Source organism: Rattus norvegicus, chromosome 3, assembly GCF_021556685.1.
Source record: "Rattus norvegicus strain SHRSP/BbbUtx chromosome 3, alternate assembly SHRSP_T2T, whole genome shotgun sequence".
NCBI classification, from domain to species: Eukaryota; Metazoa; Chordata; class Mammalia; order Rodentia; family Muridae; genus Rattus; species Rattus norvegicus.
Window position 1 is genome coordinate 90,898,957 of NC_141536.1, and position 21,126 is coordinate 90,920,082.

The window sequence follows — 21,126 nt, forward strand, 5'->3', positions numbered from 1 at the left end:
TCCCTCATCACTAGAGGAAGCCGTGCTTGGTGAAGCAGCTTTGCTTCTCCGTTCCCGTTTCTTCTCAACAAGGCGCCAAAGTTGGTTCTGGACATTTCTGCTAGGCGCCCCCCTCCCAGGGTACTCCCCAAAACAGCTGCAATTTTCCCAAGTTAACATAGGGTTTAAATATTCCTTGCCAAAAAAGGCCAGTAAGTGTTGTCTATACTGTAGGCAGCAACCACCCTCTGGGTTCCAACCATACCAAAGAACCAACCTCCAGATAACCCAAACGGTCCCGTTTGTCACAACTGACGTCAGACTTCATAATTACCGGTCCCGAACAATTTCACCTTGAATCTCAACCTATGAACCCGGAGGGACCAACCTCCGAAAGTGACCCCACGGTTAGGCTCTAGAGTTCGGAACATAGGGGGAGATAAGCCTCAAAGTTAGGCTATCTGCCTCAGAACCTAGGAGAGTTCTCTGGGCTCTCTGGTTCCCGCCCTCTTGGAGCCCACCTGCTCCTCCCTCCACCCCACCCTCTCTGATTAACAACCCGGACTCTTCTCTCACCGCCGTCCGACGCCGAGGGGACTCACTACTTACCTAGAGGGCCTTGCCTCAAGGCGCCTACACTCAAGGCTAGCAGGGGAAGCAGGGGGAGGCTTGCCATACAGGCCAGCTGAGAGCACGTGGCGGGCCAAAGAGGAGGGTGTCTCCGAGAAGAACGCTCCCTCGGGCCCGCCCCACACCCCAGAGGCGAGTAACCCGGACGAGCAGCGCGCTTTGCTGAGCTAAGGCTGCTGTGTGAATGGAGCGGCCGAGCATCCTGGCTCCTCCTCCTTCCCTGCTGCCTGCCCCTCTTATTTGAGCTTTGGGAAGCTGGGGGCAGCCAGGCAGCTGGGGTAAGGAGTTCAAGGCAGCGCCCACACCCGGGGCTCTCCGCAACCCGACCGCCTGCCCGCTCCCCCTTTCCCTTTCCCGCCCTCCCTCCCACCTAGTCATTCACCCACCCACCCTGAGAGAGGACGGCAGCCCAGGAATCCGGGCCCGCCGCCTCCTCGCCGCGATCCTGGACTTCCTCCTGTCGCAGGAGCCGGCTTCCACGTGTGTCCCGGAGCCGGCGTCTCAGCACACGCTCCGCCGGGAGCCCGGGTGTGTTCAGCAGCCGGAGCAGCCTGGGGACCCAGGCCCGCGCAGCACCTGGGCCAAGTCTAGCGTCGAGAGTCCGCAGGATCGCAGGAGCGGAGAGCCGTCCGCATCCGAACCGCACCTCATGGGTTCCGACGTGCGGGACCTGAACGCGCTGCTGCCCGCCGTGTCCTCGCTGGGCGGTGGAGGCGGCTGTGGGCTCCCTGTGAGCGGCGCGGCGCAATGGGCGCCGGTGCTGGACTTCGCGCCTCCGGGCGCCTCGGCTTACGGGTCACTGGGCGGTCCCGCGCCTCCTCCCGCTCCGCCGCCACCTCCGCCGCCACCCCACTCCTTCATCAAACAGGAGCCCAGCTGGGGCGGCGCCGAGCCGCACGAGGAGCAGTGCCTGAGCGCCTTCACCTTGCACTTCTCCGGCCAGTTCACCGGTACAGCCGGGGCCTGTCGCTACGGACCCTTCGGTCCTCCCCCGCCCAGCCAGGCGTCATCCGGCCAGGCCAGGATGTTCCCCAATGCGCCCTACCTGCCCAGCTGCCTGGAGAGCCAGCCCTCCATCCGCAACCAAGGTAAGGATTCCGCGCAGCACGACCTCCACGCGCGGTAGTAGCTCCGCGACTTGGCCCCAAGCCGCTCCTCCCCTCCTCTCTTCCTTCTTGATGCCAGTTCCTATCCAGCTGCCTTCCAACGGAGTCTGAAAGTAGCGGGCAGAGGGGAGTGGGCTCTGTCAAATGCTAGCGACACCGCACCATCACCACCACTTACACACTGCTGAGCACGACCCCAGATAGTTCGCAGGACCCGGGAGGACATCTGGGACCCCTGGGTGTCTTAGAGGTTTCGGGACTCCACCGGAGGAGGAAGAGTGGATTGATTGTAGCGCGTGACTCCACACGGGAGTGGGGGGAATCTGGTGCATAAGGCCTCACCAGGCGTTGGCTTTTAAGACGACTAGTGTAGACGGACTAAGTAGAGCATTCCGAGTGGGACTGGCGTTTAGAAACGCCCTGTGACAAGCCCGAAGAGCTGACCTGAAGATCTTCCAGTTCTCCATAGGCTCTGGCTCATTCCAGGCCCACCATGAGCAGCAGAGAGCTTTGGAATGAAGGATTAAAACTTTGGGGAACCTAGTCTGTATTCGCGTGTACCTTGCGGAAGAGGTAGCACTGTTGATCTCCTGGATCGAACTGGAGTTCGGTAGTTCGGAGGCCGCGGGGATGGGAAAACCATCCTGGCCGGTCGGTCTCCAACCCATATGGAATCAAATCTCTGGTGCGAGACTGTGAAAAGGTGGCCTTCTTCCTTTCACTGCTCCTTGGGTGTTTCCTAGTCACGTACACCGAAGTTAGGCTGGGGAATGATTTCATAAGGCTTTGGATGTAGAAACAAGAACAAGTGTATTGGCGGATCTTCAGTTAATATACGAGTCTAATTTTTAATTCTCACAGGAGCCCCTACACCTCTCTTTCGTTAGCACCCTGGTGGAACCATGGTTCCTAAGCCGCTGTCGCTTTCTTCGTTTGTTCTCATTTGATTTCTTTGCTGTTGAGAATCGAATTTCGTTTGAGTGGATGTTTTAGGAAAACCTTTTCTGACACATGCTTTTCTTGGGCCAAAAATTCTGATGTCCTTGATCTGGGTGTTTTTGAAATGTGTGGGAAAGGGGGAAGGAGAGCCCGCACCCTTAGGGGAAGATGCAGAAGGTGCCCAAGGTCTCTCCAGGGCCTTTTGAACCCAGCCTGGAGCCGCTCGACCACCCGAAGCCCTAGTGAAACCGAAACCACTGAAGAACAGGGACTTGAGGAGAAAATTGGAGCGGACTGGGGGTCCATTTTAGGTCTTTGGTAAATGAAACTAGAGTTTTGAACTAGAGATGTTGGGGGAAGAACTTGGTGCCTTCGCAGAGGCTCTTGGATCTTGCCATCACTTTCTAGTAGGTAGGTGTTACCTTTGGCAAACCTCCAGGTCACTTTGCTCGCCTCCAAGAGGAGAACTGAGATGGACAGCCAGGAGTTTGGGTTAGGCCAGAAGTTATAGGCCAAACAGGAGGAAATCTGACCAGAGTGTAAATACAGAACATACAATCCGACCACACCTCCCTGGATCAGAAAAGGAGCCACTGTCAAGCATGTGTATGTCGAGAGTGAGCATGCCTGTTATTTGGAGAGGCTCTCACAGACCTATAACCCCCCTGGCCAGCAAATTCTAATGGACCACTATCTTTTTGAGACTTTCTAGGCTCCCTGTGAGGCTTAGCACTCTGTGCTGCGCGTCTAGTAGAAGAAACCCATTGTTGAAGGTGGGTGGGGCTGAGAATTTAAATCGGGAGGGCATTGCCAGTGCACTTGAGGTGTTAGGGGTGGGCATCCAGATTCTTCTGGAGTAGACAGGTCAGGCTACTACAGAAGCGAGAAAGCTTGGAAAATGAGAACTGGCGAAAGCTTCCCACCACACCAGCTCTTCTCAAACCAAGAGAAGGCCAATGGGGAGATGTCTTCCGTGCAGGGACATACCCTGGAAGCAGGTTCCCGTCAGGAAACTTGGCTTTTTCTTTCCTAGTTAAAAGGAGTGGGTCATGCAGGTGGCCCCTGTGGGTTCCCTTGCCTCCTGGGATCTGAAGTGGTGAGCATGGAGCTGCTTACCCACCCCATCCCCCAAGGCAACTAGGAGGGACCCTCAAGACCCGAAGTTCTTTGAATATTCATTCCTTTATTTTAGGAGTTCCTATGGATCCTTTCAGCAATGTAGGATATAGTTTGGAGCTTTTGCTTAGGAGAAGTTGTCTTCTGTCCCTGGAAAGTGTGAACATGGCCACCAGCTTGCTCCAGACTCGGCTGTCAGAGGAATTCAAGCTATCTCTGGTTACCTGTTGGCAAGCCTGGGAGAGCAACTGTGACACTTTCCTTCCTTCCTTCCTCCGTTTCTTAAGGACATTCACACACACAGCCATTTCTTATATAGCTGACATCATAATCTTGTAAAGATTAATTTAGCAAAAAGCAAATCTTACTCGGTGGGGTCAGTGGGGTTGTAGATTACCGATTAAGACAGCTAGTGGCTATAGGAATCTTCACAAGAAGCACTGAGATCTAAGGAGCCTCTTAACACTGGGAGCCTAAATCCAGTCACTCAGAGATTAGGGTTTTAAGAGTCCTCTTAGTTCGTGGCAGAGGTATGACATTTTTTTTTCTCTTGTTTTCTCCCAGAAATTTTGGCTCTCTGGCTGAAATGGGTTTTCTCTGCCCAGATGAATAGGTCCTGAACTTGTGAGTGTAAGATGGTTAGGAAGTCTGTCAGAACGCAGAAGTGGGGGTGAGGATTTTCCTAGTCTGGACCCAATGCAGGGCTTGCCAGTCAGCTTCTGACCCCCGTCCCACTCTAGCCCTGTAGTTCTCCTAACAGTGATAGCCTGGGCCTTGGAGATCTCTGCCCTGATGGTCGGTGACGGGAGACCTGCTGTGATGGGGCCAAAGGCGCCCCCCTCCGGTCATATCAAAGACAGTAGTTGGGTGGGAGTGAGGACTCCACCTATCCTTTGGCAGCTGGGTTTTCCGGAACACCTTCCAGGCTTAGCCTGCTGTAGGATCTCCCCCTCAGCTCTCCAGGGCCTGGCTGGAGCAGCCTGTTCTGGGCTCCTCCGCAGCGGAGGCAGGGGAGAGCTCAGAGCCTTATTCTCCTTCCAACAATGTCAAGGTTGCTCTCCCCTCCCTGGTCCAGATCAACCGTGGGAAAGTGGCTACCTTGGCTGCGAGGGCCTTTCCCTCCGAGGCCTGGACAAGAAGCCTTTGAACACTCTGAAACTTCGCGAAGTCAGCAATCTTTCCGCCGACCCCCACTCCCGCCCTCTTCGAGATGGGCTCAGCTCAGTCCCCAGGTACAGCGGGTTCCTAATCAGCCCGAGCTCTGATAAGCTTCTAATTAAAAGAGCTCTCCCTGCGTTCCTGCTGCTTCACTGCTGCCCCTCCCAGAAGACCCGAGGGAGGGGCTCAAGGTTGCCTCTGCCGGCCGAGGTTTGCGGGTGTCATCTATGGGAAGGAGGGTAAGAAGCCTTGCTGGACGCCCGCTTCCTCGAGCCGGGGTTCCGGACCGCGGAGCCGAGGTCCCTGGCGTGGGAGCTGCAGCCCGGGCACTAGCAGCTCTCGTTACCAGCGATTGAGCAGCGGGTCTGAGATTTTGCGTGGCCTGAGATCATTGGCTACTCGGCTCAGGAATGGAGAAGGGTTCGTTTAGAGACAATTTCTTTATTGCTCTACCTCTTTCCCCCTGTTTTGTTTAAGGATTCTTCCACAAACTCCCGTATTTCTCCTGGGAACACTCGGGTGGGTGCCTGGACCCAAATTTTGATTGTAAGCTGTAGGCCTCAAGCAGAGCCAGGCTTCATTTCTCAAAAGGGAGACTCTGGAAGGCTATATATACTTTTTAATCCACACCCAAGAGTTATTAGGGTTGGGGATTATCTTTCCTTGCTTCAGAAGTAAAGGACTCGCTCACCCAGGTTGAAAAGCTGGCTGATTCCTCAGTCACTAACCAGAGTTCTCCGGGGCACTCAACGCCTTCCAAGGTACAGCTTGGTGATTCCTATGGTATCCCATCACTCCCCTTCACTGTAAAGCGCCACCATCGGTAGAGTACATCGACTGCTCCGGAGCAATCCCGATAGGAATGAAGGCCGGGTTTTTGTCTGGACAGTGGGAGTCACCTCTGTATTTTGAAATTGGAGATAACTGTCTGTGTACTGAATGAAGGGTCTCAGCGACTCTTATTGAAGAACCTCGATCAACTGGTGGGTTAAAAACATCACATGACATAACTGAGTCTCCAAAGAAACCAGAAATTTTCACTTCAGGTGGTTACTTCCTAGAATTTATTGGGATTTAGAGACTGCGCAGTAGGAAGCCACCGGGGCTACTGCAGGATGGCCCTGAAGGGAGGGGGAGTAGCCACTCTGTGAGGACCAGCGCTTATTGGCATTCTATCCTGCAAGTCCTGGTTCCCCCTTCACCAGGAGGGGAGGAGGAGAAGGCCCTACCCCAATTAAGTCCCTAGAAGGATTTTTAAGATGAGGGCGTCCACAAGAACTTGAGATTTGGCAAACAGATGGGAAATGTGTTTATAGAAACTTCGTAACAATACCGTGAAAGAATATGGAATTTCAAGACTCTTGGTTGGTTTTCATCCATTGGAGAGCTAGGACTGATCATCACCAGCCTCAGCTTCTCAGCAGGGAAACTGAGGCAAGGGGCTGAAACACTGCTACACAGGGATAGTGTTAGGGACAGTGTCCTGACCTGTAGGGCAAGAAGGTTGGTCACCACAGCAGTGGACAGAACTGGGCCCCCTAGGCTCCAGGTAAGGGTAGGAGGGACAGAAGGATTCGACCTAACTGGAAGGGTCGTGCCCGCCCCCGCCCCTACAAGCTTTCCTGAAGGCTTTGGGTGTCTTGGTGTCAGGCTGTGCAGCCCAGAGAGGTAACATGCCCTGGTAATTACTCTGTCCATTTAAAGCGCAGACCGTTGAACTGGCTCAGAGTAATTAATGAAAGCTGGTGCGCGGGCCCTTGATTTACAGCCCTGAGTCAAAGCGGGGTCAGCGGAGGAAACCCGGTCCTCTGGGCCGAGCCGCCCCAGCGTGAGAGCCACGGTGTTGTTTGTTTTTTAAGAAAGACAGTTTCTCCGCCAGGCGGGCGACGGTTTTTACACCCAACTTGCTGGAGGTTCTATTCAACAGTGGAAGACAGGCACAGAAGAATTGGGGAAAGGCGCGGAGTTGGGGATTTTATTCGGGAAAGAGGATGGGATTAGTTTCCACCACAAAGTTTGGTGCACCCCCCGGGCCCCCCTGCCCCGTCCCCGCTTCAAGTCTGAAGTTCTAGAGGGCGGAGGGGGTAGTGGTGGTGGCTGGGATGGCAGGGGACTACAGGGGACGACAGAGGACGACTCTACTGCTGATGCGAATTCGGAGATCGGGTACTCGCTGCCACCCGGGTTCGAGTCCTGCCAATGTCCCTGACTTTTCAGGAACCTAATTGACTCTGTGCTTCTTTGTGCCTCTTCTTCAGGATACAGCACGGTCACTTTCGACGGGGCACCCAGTTATGGCCACACGCCCTCGCACCATGCAGCGCAGTTCCCCAATCATTCCTTCAAACACGAGGACCCCATGGGCCAGCAGGGCTCGCTGGGTAAGTGGGTGGGGAAAAAGCCGGTTTTACCGGATGTCTCCATCTATATTACCGCATCTTACCCAAATTTTGAATTCCTAGCAAACTGGGAAAGCGAGACAGCAAAAGGGATTTTAGAAATACTAGCTTGTTTTACTCTATTTGAAAGATCGAATCTCCTTCCGTTCAAAGTACACTAAGGAAAAACGTCCCTCAGGCAAGGCTTCCAATGCTAGATAGTGACTGCGATGCAACCTAAAGTGAAGAAGTAGTCCTTGAGTCGCGAGCCCCAAGTCACACAGCTGACCTCTCTGTCCGAGGCTCAGCAAGCTCCCCCACTCCACACCAGAACCCCTGCCTGTGCCTCACACTCTCGGGTCCCACTCACTGCTGCCCTTGGCTCTCTGGCAGGCGAGCAGCAGTACTCGGTGCCACCTCCAGTGTATGGCTGCCACACCCCTACCGACAGTTGCACAGGCAGCCAGGCCCTGCTCCTGAGGACGCCCTACAGCAGGTAAGAAGGTGCAGAGCACCGGGGCTAAGGCCTGGAGATCCGGGAGGCGCAGGTGAGCCTGCGGCGGCGACGGAACGCCTGACTCTGGGCATCGCTGACAGCGGGAGACAAACGAAGTCTTCTTTAAGCCTAGACACTCAGTTTAAAGAAAGCAGGTGCCTTGGTTTGTTGTTTTGCATATAAACGAAGGTCACTGTGTTTGGTGATAAAAAGGAAACTGCTGCTTTGGGGGTTTCTTTTCTTTGGTTTTTCGAGACAGGATTTTTCTGTGTGTCCTGGTAGTTCTGTAGACCAGTCTGGCCTCGAACTGAGGGATCCGCTTGTCTCAGTCTCCCGAGTGCTGAGATTAAAGGCATGCGCCATCATGCCCGGTCATGCGTTATTTCTTAATGGTCTTTGCTGGGAGCCCTTTAACTTCCCCAAGACAAAAAGAAAAAAAAAATTTAAGGACCAAGTCCACTCCAACTCTGTCCATCTAGTTAAAAGCTTCCGCGTCAACTGGCCACACAGGCCAAACTACTTAAAGAGTGGGCCACATCCTTCCTCTCACCCTTGCCCTCTAGAGTTTTGGCCCGTGACAGTGTTTCGTAGACTTGTTTTGTGGCTGCCCTGTGTGCGCTCCGGGGCTAGACCCTTTGCTCGAGACTGTGATCACGAAGATGCGCAGGCACGCAAACCTTCTTGCTTCGGGGAGAAGGAACTTTTTTCCTCATTTAAACTCTGCTCCCTCCCCCTTCTCTGGTCTCTAGTTCCACTTTCCACCTTTTCTTACCCAAATTTATTCTTCAACTTTGGGTGAACTTGGCGGGCATCCCGCGTCGCAGATAGCGTTGCTTAGCAACTGCGATGCACACACACCGGTCCATGACAGCCTGGAAGGTGCTGAGCGCCTTGTCTTGGCTGTAGAGGATTGGGTGCGCATTACCTCACCGCTCCCCCTCCCCCCTGTACTATGGGGATCCTGACACCGACTGCCCCAAACTCATTCCCATCCTCCCGCCCCTCGACTCCGGGAGGCTGACGTCAAGGGAAGGAGGTAGTGAGGTAATGAAGGAAGGAAAAGCATCTGTCGTGGGAGATTGGGTTGGGGAATGGCCGCGCCTGGGACCTCCAGTCCCTGAGGTGGAGGAGGGGAACGTCTGAAGCCTGCACAGCAGCGGTGCAACCTAGGGCCTCAGGTGCATTGACCCTGGGACTGGTCTCTCTCTCCCATCCGGGTATCCAGGCGTAAAGCCTGGTTCCTTCTAATTTTGCCCTCTGGAGTGCTCTGACTTCGAAAACGTTTCTATTTGGCGTGAAAAATCCATCCAATCTAATCGAAGTTTGGGTTCCGCACCACTTTTCTTCAGGCAGGAGGGAGAGAAACATGCACAAGGGACAGAGGGGGGCATATTCATTTTTCCTCTCCCTATGTAGAAAGTGGTCCTGGACGAGCACTGCAGAGCCAGTGTGCTAAGGCCACAGTCTCAGTGAAGCCAGATCACCAGAACAAGTTCAAGAGTGGCAAGCACTCGAGTCTGGAAGACTCTCCCCTTATGGGGAGTAGTGGCAACAGCCACAGACATCCTTCCTGTCTATTGCCAGAGTATCATCGCTGTTATTCTAGTAGCTAAGGGGGGGGGGGGTCTGGAACAGTTCCTGGTGTGAAGACCTTGGTCCCTCAGTCAGGAAGAGTGTGATGTGGGAGTGGGCATTATTGAAATGGGTCCTGTACATTCTTGGGAGCTGGGGACTGGCAAGATATAATTCTCTCTCTCTCTCTCTCTCTCTCTCTCTCTCTCTCTCTCTCTCTCTCTCTCTGTCTCCCCCTCCTGCTCTTGCTAGCCTCCCCCCTCCCCGTGTGTGTGTGTGTGTGTGTGTGTGTGTGTGTGTTCCAAACCTTGACCCATAAAGAGGGACTCTAAGAAGGGGGTTCATCAGAAGGGCTGAACTGCCACAAGAAGATATCTTGGATAAAGTGATCACAATCTATAATTTCATATCATTTCCCCAAACGACATTGCCGTTGTGGATTTTTGGTTTGTGGAGATTCTCTGATGGAATGTAACTTTGGGATGAATCTATGCTTGCTCTCGAGATGGAAAAAGCCATTCTGATTGTTACAGATTTTTGTCTCTGGGATCTTTTGCATGCTAAGCATTTCCTCTACCACTGAACTATATTACCCTACACCAAGATCATATTTTAAATACAAAGCACATATATTTTTCTAGCCCAGACTACTCATTGTTGAAAGTAATTTTGTGAGATTCACCTTGCATAAATATTTGCTTATCCTTTTATTCTTTCTGTGACGTTCTAAAACTTGCCTTGATCTTGTTTTTAACACCAATCTCCTAAAAATGCATAAATTTCCTAAGTAGAAACAAAGCAAAACCAATGGTGACTTCTGTAGGAAGAGAGATTGTTCCCTTGAAGCATTCCCTCATGTCTTTGATTCTCTGATCACCTTAGATTCGCAGTATTGGCAATCCCTTTTCCAAATACACATAACTTTCTGAAGGAACCACGAGGGCAAGTGTACTAAGGTAGTTCTATTTCTAAAAACATTTGAAGTATGTTCAATCACTTATGTGAATGTAATGTTTAAGTAGCAGAGAAAATGGGAGCAAACTTCAATTGCTGCATGGCTTGGCTTCTGAAGTTTAGATGGTCAGTGGTGTAGCCACTTACTGGCCCTTGGTTGGGTACCTTTTTCCTTCTAAAGTTGGGAGCACCTGAGAGAGAAAGACTTGTGTGTATTTTGTCTGCCTTACTGTGCTTGATACCCTGAAGCAGACTCTTCTTAGGCTTCCCCCATTACAGACCTCTCTTCCCTTTGTCTCCCCAGGCTTGGGGTCTAGTGTCATTCTCTAGTACTAATGGGAATCTGCTCAGAAGAAACTCTCAAAATGTCGGCTCTTTTGTCACCTACATCTTCTCCTGTCTCCAGTAGCATGCTCATTCCATCTGTTAATCTTACTATCTATGAGGTCGGTGCTATAACGTCCATTTTACTGATGAGGAGGTAAGCTTAGGAACTCGAGGAAGAGAGTGCAATTTCTACTCAGAATATGAGCAATTCTGGACTGCTCGGTTGCACCAGGCCTCTTTCTATGCCAGGGTCTTTCACTGATAAATAGTAAGCGCAAATGCTGGCATAGACCTCTCATGTGTCAGGTGTCTGTAAAATACCTTATGGGTATTTAATCCACATCACTATTCTTTGAGGTGGGCAAAGGGTTATGACCTCCATTTTACAAAGGAAGAAACTGAGAGGTAATCCCCACCCCATGGGACATGATAAGAAATATAATTTTGGCTTAAATTTCAGATAGTGAGGATCTAATCCATTCTTCGACTCTCTGCACCCCTCCCTCTCACACAGCTAAGTGCCACTCTCTGGGGGTGGCATATGCCACCACTCTGATATCTCCCATCCAGGGTGTTCTAGGCATTGCTTTCCCTAGTGGTTTTAGTCAGAAGCAGTGCCCTCCAGGCTCCTTCAAGTTCATCTTTACCATTGGGCATCTAGCATCGGGATGACGCTCAGCACAGTAGAAGCCCCCTAAAGACTTCTAGAGTACTGGCCTTTCTTCTCATCTGTGATGTTTTGTGAGGACTTTCAGGTTTACCCCCCCCCCCCCCCCCCCCCCGTCTTGCTCAGAAGCCAGCCTGAGGGAAGAGTGAACCAGGAGATCTCCCAGAGTGAGGTGTAATGAAGTCCAACCTCACTCAGCAGAACCCATTGTAGTTTCTTCCCAAACAAAGTGGCTAGCTGAGCATTGTTTCCAGGGCTCACTGTTGGCTCTTCTGCTTGCTAACTTACTCCTAAGGTAGGAGATGCCACTCACTAGGGCATGGGGGAAGCCTCACAGCTACTTTGAAAAGTGCTGGGCACTGCGTTTGAAACATATTCCTGTTTGTAGTGGTTTCTCTTTCACACTGTAGGTTTTAACCTGTCCTTTTGCTTTTCTATTAACTTTATATGTCTTTCTTTTTAAAAGTCACATTTATTTGTTTTAGGTGTACGGTGTTTTCTCTGCATATATGGCTCTGTATCATGAACATGCAGTGACTAAAAGAGAGTATTAGATCCCCTGGAAATAGAGTGGTTTCGAGCCTCTGGTGGGTTCTGGAAATTGAACTCTGGTCTTCTAGAAGAGCAGCCATGTTCTTAATAGGCCAAGTTACCTCTCGGGGCGAGCCCAGTGTTTCTCAACCTTCCTAATGCTCTGGCCCTTTAATACAGTTTCTCATATTGTGGTGACTGCCCCTGTCCTAACCAAAAATTATTTCATTGTTCTTTTGTAACTGTAATTTTGCTGCAGTTATAAATTGTGATGTAGGAACTGGAGAGATGGCTCAGAGGTTAACAGCACTGACTGCCCTTCCTAGGGGTCCTGAGTTCAATTCCCAGCAACCACATGGTGGCTCACAACCTTCTGTAATGGGAACTGATGCCCTCTTCTGGTGTGTGTGAAGACAGTGACAGTGTACGCACATACATAAAATAAATAAATAAATTAAAAAAATAAATTGTGATGTAAATATCTGCTATGAAGACCCACAGGCCGAGAATCGCTGCTCTGGCCCATAGCTTTACTTGGCTGTCTTTAGCTATGCTACAGGCTTAAATGAGAAGATTCCTTTTGCTTCACGTTTGCTCTTTAGTAGGCAGCACTACTCCAATTCTAAAACAAAAACAAAAAACTTACGCATCAAATATTTTAATAGATTCTGAAGATTCTCTAATATTGATGTGTTCAGTAGAGCCTCTGACCTGTAGAATTTTGGAAACCATAGGTCAAAGGCATATTCAGTTAAGTCATAAATCAGATGACAGGTGTACTCAAAATAAAATTACCATTCATTTCACCTGTCTTCCCTTGGGAAACCATGGACACTGTACAGTATAATTTTTATATAGTACAAACTTCTGTTCATTTCCCACCGAGCAGGCAGAAGTGGAAGGTCTGAAGTGGAATCCAGGGTGGTGGGCCATATTATCAAAGTCACAGGCTTGAACTGAACCCGTATCCAGGGAGGGGGAAAAATCTAGTCCCAAATATTCCTGTGACTTGTATGCTGACCAAGTGTTTGTTATTAGAAATAGAATCCCCAGTGGTTTTCCTTTGGCTGGCTGGTGAGCTTGAGAGCAAATACAATACCAAGAGAGTGACTATGAAATAATTATTCACTGTAGCCTGCTGGGCAGAAAGTTCAGGGCAGTCAGCCTCCATGGCGCCATGGAGGGAGGATCTGTGCAGGAAAGGGGGCTCTGTGGAAGTCTCTCCACATGCACCTTGCTTAAGGGGTAGAGGCGAGGCCATGAACACCTCTCCCTTGGTCCAGTGCTGGGTCATCGTAGAAGAAGTTCTTATCTCAAAGTCTTACCTCTGATGATGCTGGGTGTATCCACTTAAAAAAAACCTGCCTTTCAACCTCACGGGGAAGCTTTACCTCTGTTGAGATTCTCTTTGCCCAGTCACAGACACAGCGGTGGAAGATTAGTTAGAGGATTCTGACAGGACCCTTTCTTCCTTGTTCTGTGAACGTAATAAACACATTTAAAGATGAAAACGTGCTGGAGTCCACTGCATTTCAAGAGTGGAGGAGTTCTAGTCTAGATAATAGTGGAGTTTTTTTTCCCCCTTCCTTTCTTTTGTGTAGAGGTCAAGAACACAGTAATTCTGCAATCCAGGCCAAAACAAACTATATGATCTACTGATTTCCTTTCAAGTTCCCCTTTTGCTGGGACTGACTTCCTTTTATTTAACTCCAACGTGCATTAATCCCAGCTATAGAAGTTTCTTTCTTCTCTCGCTTGCCTCTGACTTCAAACATTTCTTACATAGGAAGCAAGTGACTTAAAAAAAATCCACTTATAACTATAAAGGCCATCGTGACTTTGGGACTCTATTTTGGCAGCCTGTAGGTTCAGAGTCTACTTCCGACCAGGCTGCGCTTAATGGTTGGAGCTGAAATGTCTACGTGACCACTGGGGCTGTCTTGAGCCAAACCACCTGCTTATCTGATCCCTCTGGGGATGAGGTGGTGGACACCGACACCATGTCGTTTAGTAAGTAAATGCTTCATTTGCCAGAGGTCGATATTCTGTGAGTGGTGCTGTCTGTTTCAGCAGGCTTCCATGATGAGACCTGGGTGTTGAATGATTGCCCAAAGAGATCAGGATCTGATGATGGGGTGACCCAGTATTTTTAGTTCACATTGACATTCTGCCCTCTATTGTCATTGCTCCCATTGGCTTTAGAGGAAAGGCTGTGCCATTCAGCCAACCCACTGCAGAGCCCCGGCCAGCGGAAGGCAGGATATGGTTAAGGAAACCCACTAGTAGCTTGGAGATTTTCTGCAATCTCTTCTCTCCCAATCAGACTCCCTACCCTCCCTCTTCTGAAGCTCTACAGCTGAAATATCAGAATGACCAAAGCCTTGGGAGGCCAGTCACCTGACAACCAGTCATTCCCGAGAGAGTAGGAGAGGATACAACAGGCATCTTGTTCCCTGCAGCTTCCAAGAGCCTCTGGTCTTAGAGTTGATTATCTTTCACCTCCAGATTCACTCTGTACTGCTATTGTATAAATGATAGCATAGGTTCAGTTATTGAATCATGCCCAGGAACCTCTAAAAGGGCAGGGAAGAGGGTCATCAGTCATTTTAGTACCCTTTTGCATCTCAGTCCTTGTCTGACAAATGGGGGTGATGACTTCATGAAGTTGTTGGGAGTGATACCCAGAATGTGCAAATGTGCCAGATAAAGCTTGACAGGTTAGAAGACTGTGCTCTCCTTAACACCTTTGGAGAGCCACTATGAGCGCCAACCTCTCTGCGCCTTACCATCTTCCTAGAAAGTGAGGCCAAGATTAATTTTCTCATTTGACAGATGTGAAATCTGAGGTGCAGAGAGCCGAACAGTAATTTACTCAGATTTTCATAGACTCAAAACATAATACCACTGATTCCTAAGGGTCTCTATAGAGAAAGATCACAAAGAGAAAATATATTTTTAAAATTAGTAGTATTGGGCTGGAGAGATGGCTCAGCGGTTAAGAGCACTGACTCTTCTTCCAGAGGTCCTGAGTTCAATTCCCAGCAACCACATGGTGGCTCACAACCATCGGTGATGGGATCTGATGCCCTCTTCTGGTGTGTCTGAAGACAGCTAAAGTGTTCTTATATATAATAAATAAATAAATCCTTAAAAATTAGTAGCATTATTTAAAAATTATTATGATATGAACTGTGGGAGTATGATTACTATGTAAATGACAGAGAGAACTAGGCTCAGAGGCCAAATGTCCCAAAGGAGGACATATCAAGTCCCACTCATAAGCACACTGTCTCGCAGAAGCAGTATAAGCTGTATTTGGAATGTGCTAATAACCACATTAAAATAAGAAAAAAAGAAGCTTGTCTTAAAACACTGTCCTTAACCCAGTATAACCCAAACTTCTTCTCAATGAGCCTCTATTTCCAGTGTCCAATAGCCCCACCCAGCTAGTGGCTGCCATTTTGAATAAGTATCCTGTAGGAAGACGCGCATGTATGAGATATATGTTCTGTATTTGAGAAAATTCTTTCTGGGGGCCAGGGAAATGCATTTAAAAATATTGTCTTTGAGATCCTTTTGTATCGATGAAACTAGGAATCAATAGGGTTGTGCATTCAGTTTTAGGCAATCTCTAAATGTAAGGTTATGTATTTGGGAATCATTCATTCATCCTTTATTTGGCAAATCATTCATTCGTCCGTATGCACCGACCTCTGTCACTCACCCTTGAAAATGATCACATTCTGAGCCTTACATAAGGATTAAATCCGTCCAGAGAGACCCCACATCCCAGTGGGACCCAGGAAAATCGTCAGTTGCAACTCAGTGACTTTAGTTGGTGAACAATTTTTTAAAAATCAGTGACAAAAATATAGAGCCCCCTGGGGAATCCAGGGCCCGTTGGCTGAGATTAATGGCCAGATTAATAATGGATTGCTTGATGAAAAGGCACAGGAGAACAAAAACCAGCGGAGAGATTGTGGAGGAGGCCACTTATTAATGGACTGTCAGCCCCAAGAAAGTTCAAGAAACTCTGCTGTGGTAAATGCAGCAGGCTGCCCTTCTAATAAAAGTTGGGGTCTTTCAGGAATTAATTACATCAGCCTTACAGAAGGAATTCGCGGAATTGCGAAACACAGTGGCACAGACCAGCACAGGCAGCCGCTGCGAGCAGAGAAGCTCCAGGAGGAACTAATCTTTTTTTCCCTCAATTGATATGCGGGATATTGTGGTAGCATAATAACCAGTCAGACCCAGAGATGAACGATGGGCCCAGATACACACTGACTGATGAAGCTGCACATAATTGCAGTTCGAAACCGGCTTATTTTTCATATACAAAGATTTCCTCCTGGAAGCCGCTTTCCTCCTCAGCCCATGTTCTGGCCTTAAGGAGTTCTAAATAATTTGCAGAGATTATAGGAGAGTCAGATGGGCGCTTCTGTTATTTATCAAGCAAGGTTGAGAGGGAGCGCTCACAGCATTCAGTAATTCAGAGCACTGTCATTTCTGTCACCTCTCTACGAGTTCTCGGTTTGGTTTCAGTTGGCCCAGAAAACTCTTTCTGAATTAAAAACTCCGATTGCCTGTGCCAGATGAAGCAGCAGAAAGGAATGTTGGGACAAGACAGAAGATTGTCCAGGATTTGTGATCGGGTATCATGCATTAGGTAGCGAATGTTTCTTATCTCTGCTCACTTCTGCCGTGACGGTAGGGTGAAAATTCTCTTCTGTAATACATTTGGACTGAAGGTTACCAGACAAACCATTAATCTTTTGGGCCACAGATTTCATAATTAACCCTTTCTGTTCTGCCCTAAATGCCTTCCTACTAGGGCTTGGTCGTTGTAGATTTCTGGCCATTGATTTATGTATCAGTGAGAGAATGGAAAGAGAGCCGCTCTTGATTGGTTTACATGGAGGTGTATTTTCCCTCTTGAAGTACTAATGTAAATAATGGGCGGTTAATTTCTTTCCTAAAACCTCACTTGACTTGCACCAGGATTATAAAATACATCCAGAGTAATTTCTTAGCTGTGAGCTGGGATTATCACCCTGTTTCTTTTGGTCATCACATCTGTGGATATTAGCCCATTTGTCACCCATCACTCTGACCTTTTGGACTCTCATAATCCACATGATACTTATCCTTCTGATTAAACGAATGTAACGGCCCTTTCACGAATAATTAACCTGCTGTCGCTTTACTCTCAGCCTCAGGCTTTTAACTTTACTGCTGAGCTGTCCAGCCTGTGTTACCTTTCAAAGCCTACTCCCTCTGCCTCTTCCCTCCAAGGTTTACTATCTCTTTAGAAACTCCAAAGTTCATGATATCGAGGTGTCTTTCTTTAGCAACTAGATGCGTCTCATTTTCTCCTGCTGTGTGTGTGAGTTTGTGTGTGTGTGTGTGTGTGTGTGTGTGTGTGTGTGTTCTCTCTGTGGGTATAAGTGAAGAGATCAATGGTGTGAAGTGAAAATCATTTCAGATTCACATATTCATCATTGAAGAAGGCATGGGCTATAAAGTAAAAATGTCATTTCACTTAAAGAAACTGTTCTGTCCTTGTGTGCTGTGTGGCTGTTTCTAACTATGGGTGTTTTCACAGTGACAATTTATACCAGATGACCTCCCAGCTTGAGTGCATGACCTGGAACCAGATGAACCTCGGAGCTACCTTGAAGGGGTAAGGAACGTATACCTGCTTACATCATTCTCAGTCTATTTATAGCTCCTGAAGGGAGAACAGGCCTAGACTTAGAAAGGGGGGCTAGTTCACAGTGGCACTTGGAGACTTTCCCCCCTCTCCCAGTGGGAGGGGCATGTTTAACATTAAATTTTCCAAAAGGGAAATGGGATGTTTTTGTCTGGATCAAGGGAACCCTTGGCGTGGCCTTTCTTTGTTGAATGTTTTAGAATTCTTCAAAGATGTTGTGCCCATGAAACTTCGTTGGAAGTTTATGTTTTACTGGTGCTATCACAGATGTTAACCACTGCACTGTCTTATCAAGAGACGCGTTGCATGTACAAAGTCTACAGTCTGAACTGTACTGGTGCGGCGTTGATCAGACAGTTGGACATTAGATGTGTCCACTCCTGGGTGCACTGACCAGGGAGGGGTCAGTGTCCACACAAGATATACAAGCACTGTAGGGAAGAGCTGCTATCAAACGTGTACAGAGCTTCTCTTTGCGCCTAAAAACAGAAGCAAGGAAGGCGGGTGGGGCTGTTTTTCCGGCAGCCAAGGCGCTCACATGTAGTTTCTAACAAGTCTGAGGAAATGACGTCAGGCGCTCTTCTAGGCCACCGCACCTTGGCTTCCTAACAGGCTTCTGGAATCTAGGCACTGTCACCTGTGTCGAAGATGAATACATCCTAGAGACAAACCACTTCCCGAGTTCCCATCCGGTCGGTGGGAGAGCTTGGGTTCCAAGCCCCAATCTGATTCCAAAGCCCGGTCTCTGACCAGCCTTTCTCAGGGTTCTTTTGACCTCAACCAGTGTGGCTGGGGGCATATTTCAGCACTCTTGAAAAGGCCATTAGCTTCAGAACTTCTGACTGGATTCTGGGCGCCAGGGGCTTGCCGGGATCGTGCGCCCTTCGTTCTCCATTCCTACTTTTCTTCTCTTCTAGAATGGCTGCTGGGAGCTCCAGCTCAGTGAAATGGACAGAAGGGCAGAGCAAGTGAGTGGACAATGGCTTTGTTGACTGACATCTGGGGCAATGCAGGAGTTAGGCCTGACATGGGGTTAAGGGTAGTCGGTGGGCAAAGGGAAGATCTGTCTACCCCCACCTCCACCCTCTCCTTGTTTACTGTAGACTTAACACGGACTGCATGGAGTTGGTCATATTCTTATCATCAACATCGCACAAAACAGTTTTTAAGAAAACCCACGCAGCAGGAAGCCGCTTGTTCCCTTGTTTCACAGAGCACTCTGTCTGTGGCGTCAAATGTGTTCTTTGTAGCTTAGTCAGGTCTTTGAGCCTGGGTTGACTTAACCTTGCATCTCTCCATAGATTTACATTTTTCCTGGCTCAGGGCAGAGTTTGCAAAGACATCCCCACTCTTTCTGAAGCTTCTGTGTGTTGCCAGTCCTACAGCTGTACTCTGGGGCATTTCTGGAGCTGTCTTTTGATTTTGTTTTCTTTGCTTACACACCAGGACCGACCTCATCTTCCTTCCTTTGTTGGTTCTGTCCTCCTCCCTGCATCTCCTTCAGCGGAGTCACTTTTTGTCGTCTGAGACCTGTCTCCGTCTTTCAAACTTTCTGCTATTTTATCCAAGCATCTCCCTTTTTCTGTGGTTCTGAAAACAAAGCAAACAGAAACCTCTCTAGTTTTGAAATGCGTCTCTCTCCACTGCCATTGACTTTTCCTAATTTTTGGGTTCTACCTTCCATCATACAGAGTTTAGTAATTCTCTCAGATGAAATGCCAGAGATTTTAAAGTAAACAGTATCTTTTAATTTTTAAGTAGTCTTCATGACAAAATACAGGTTTCGTGATTTGTTTGATCCCCAAAGTTAGGGATAAAGAATCTTGGTATGTTTCTGAGTCTTTCCATAATTGAAACAATTTTGATATCTTTTTATTTAGTCTGTTATTTTTTTGAGATAGGATCTCACTTTGTAACTCTGGGTAGCCTGGAATTCTTTGTGTAGACGAGGCTGGCTAGGAACTTACAGAAAGTTATGGAAGTTGTTTCATCAGGATGAAGGAACATAAGTGTGATTAGGTAACTTTTATGTATGTATAATATATACATATATAAATATATATGAGCTTTTCATAGGTTCATCACTTTCATCTTGGAAAAAACAGTTCTGACATAAGAATGGATTTCTTGAGTACCGATTCTATTTGGAGTGTTGTGTGGAAAGAATTGATTTTCTCCTCTGTGATGAGAAACACTGACTATTGGACTCATCATTTTAAGAAAGAAGTCACGATGCACATGTTACTCATAAAAATGCCAGTTTTTTATTAAAATACCATGTACCTCAGATTGAATCCTTGTTTTCTACTCTGGAGGAGATTACTTTTTATAATATTTATTTATTCATTAATTAATTTAACTCTTTTAGGTTTATTTTATTGGCCTGGCATGGTAACACACACCTTTAATCCCAGCACTTAGGAGGCAGAGGAAGTTGGGTCTCTGTGGGTTTGAGGCCAGCCTGGTCTACAGAGTGAGTTCCAGGACAGCCAGGTCTCACCCAGCCCGCCCCCACCAAAGAAAATATTTTATTTTATTTTATTTTATTTTATTTTATTTTATTTTATTTTATGGCTGCTTTGCCTGCATATATGCCTATCTGCCATATGCTTGTAGTGCCCACAGAGGCCAAAAGACGGCATTCAGTCTCCTGGAACTGGTGTACCGGATGGCTGCGAGTCACCACACGGGTGATGGGAATTGAAACCGTTCCCTGTGGAAAGAGCAGCCAGTGCTCCTCACTGCTGAGCCAGCTCTGCAGCTGCTCAGTACCTACTTCTGAGTTTTCTCTTGCCCCTTGGGGTCACACTGTTTTGATCACCCTGAAGGGGAGAGTCCTGTATTTCAGTTTCATTTAGAGAGAAGACACTCTGTGAGCCCCTTTCCTTTCTTCTCCCATTGACAAATAGAATTCAGTGTGTGTGTGTGTGTGTGTGTGTGTGTGTGTGTGTGTGCATGCATGAGTTGCACGTGCGTGAGTTGCATGTGCGTGAGTGCACAGGAAGTCAAAGCAGGATGTTGGACACCTTCTTCTCTCACTTTGCACACACTATTACCTTGAGAGAGGTTCTCTCACTGACTGGGAAAGCTCACCCCTCTTGATTAGACTGGCTTGCCAGCAAGCTCTCAGGCTCTGCCTGCCTCTGCCCCCAATGTTGGGGTTACAGGCACATGATGTCATGCATGGAGTTTTGTGTTGACTGTTAGGGATTTGAACTCAGGCCCTCATGCTTGCAGAGCAAGTACCCTTACCTACTATATCATCTCCTGAAGCAAGAAATAATAATAATTCTTCTTCTTCTTCTCCTTCTTCTTCTTCTTCTTCTTCTTCTTCTTCTTCTTCTTCTTCTTCTTCTTCTTCTTCTTCTTCTTCTTTTATTTTAAATGTTGGTTTTTAGGACAAGTTATTTCTGAGGAGTCCTTGCTGAGCACAAAGCCTCCATTTTGAACACTTCTATTTCCGTCTCGTTCTGTCTACTTTGTATTTGTTTGAAAACATGTTCTTTGTGTATTCTTAATGGCTGCTGACTTCCTAAGGCTGCTGACAAACCTCAGCTACC

The 21,126-nt window shown here is 48.3% G+C and overlaps 1 protein-coding gene across 1 annotated transcript in view; it reads left to right on the top strand.

Annotated features, from left to right (window-relative positions):
* The first annotated feature begins 770 nt into the window (after window positions 1–770).
* Wt1 (WT1 transcription factor) overlaps window positions 771–21,126 on the top strand; it is a 46,978-nt gene continuing 26,622 nt past the window's right edge. The window contains 5 exon segments of the mRNA NM_031534.3: window positions 771–1,697; window positions 7,187–7,309; window positions 7,700–7,802; window positions 17,459–17,536; window positions 18,484–18,534. Coding sequence (NP_113722.3) covers window positions 1,055–1,697; window positions 7,187–7,309; window positions 7,700–7,802; window positions 17,459–17,536; window positions 18,484–18,534 — 998 coding nt within the window. The 5' untranslated portion in view covers window positions 771–1,054.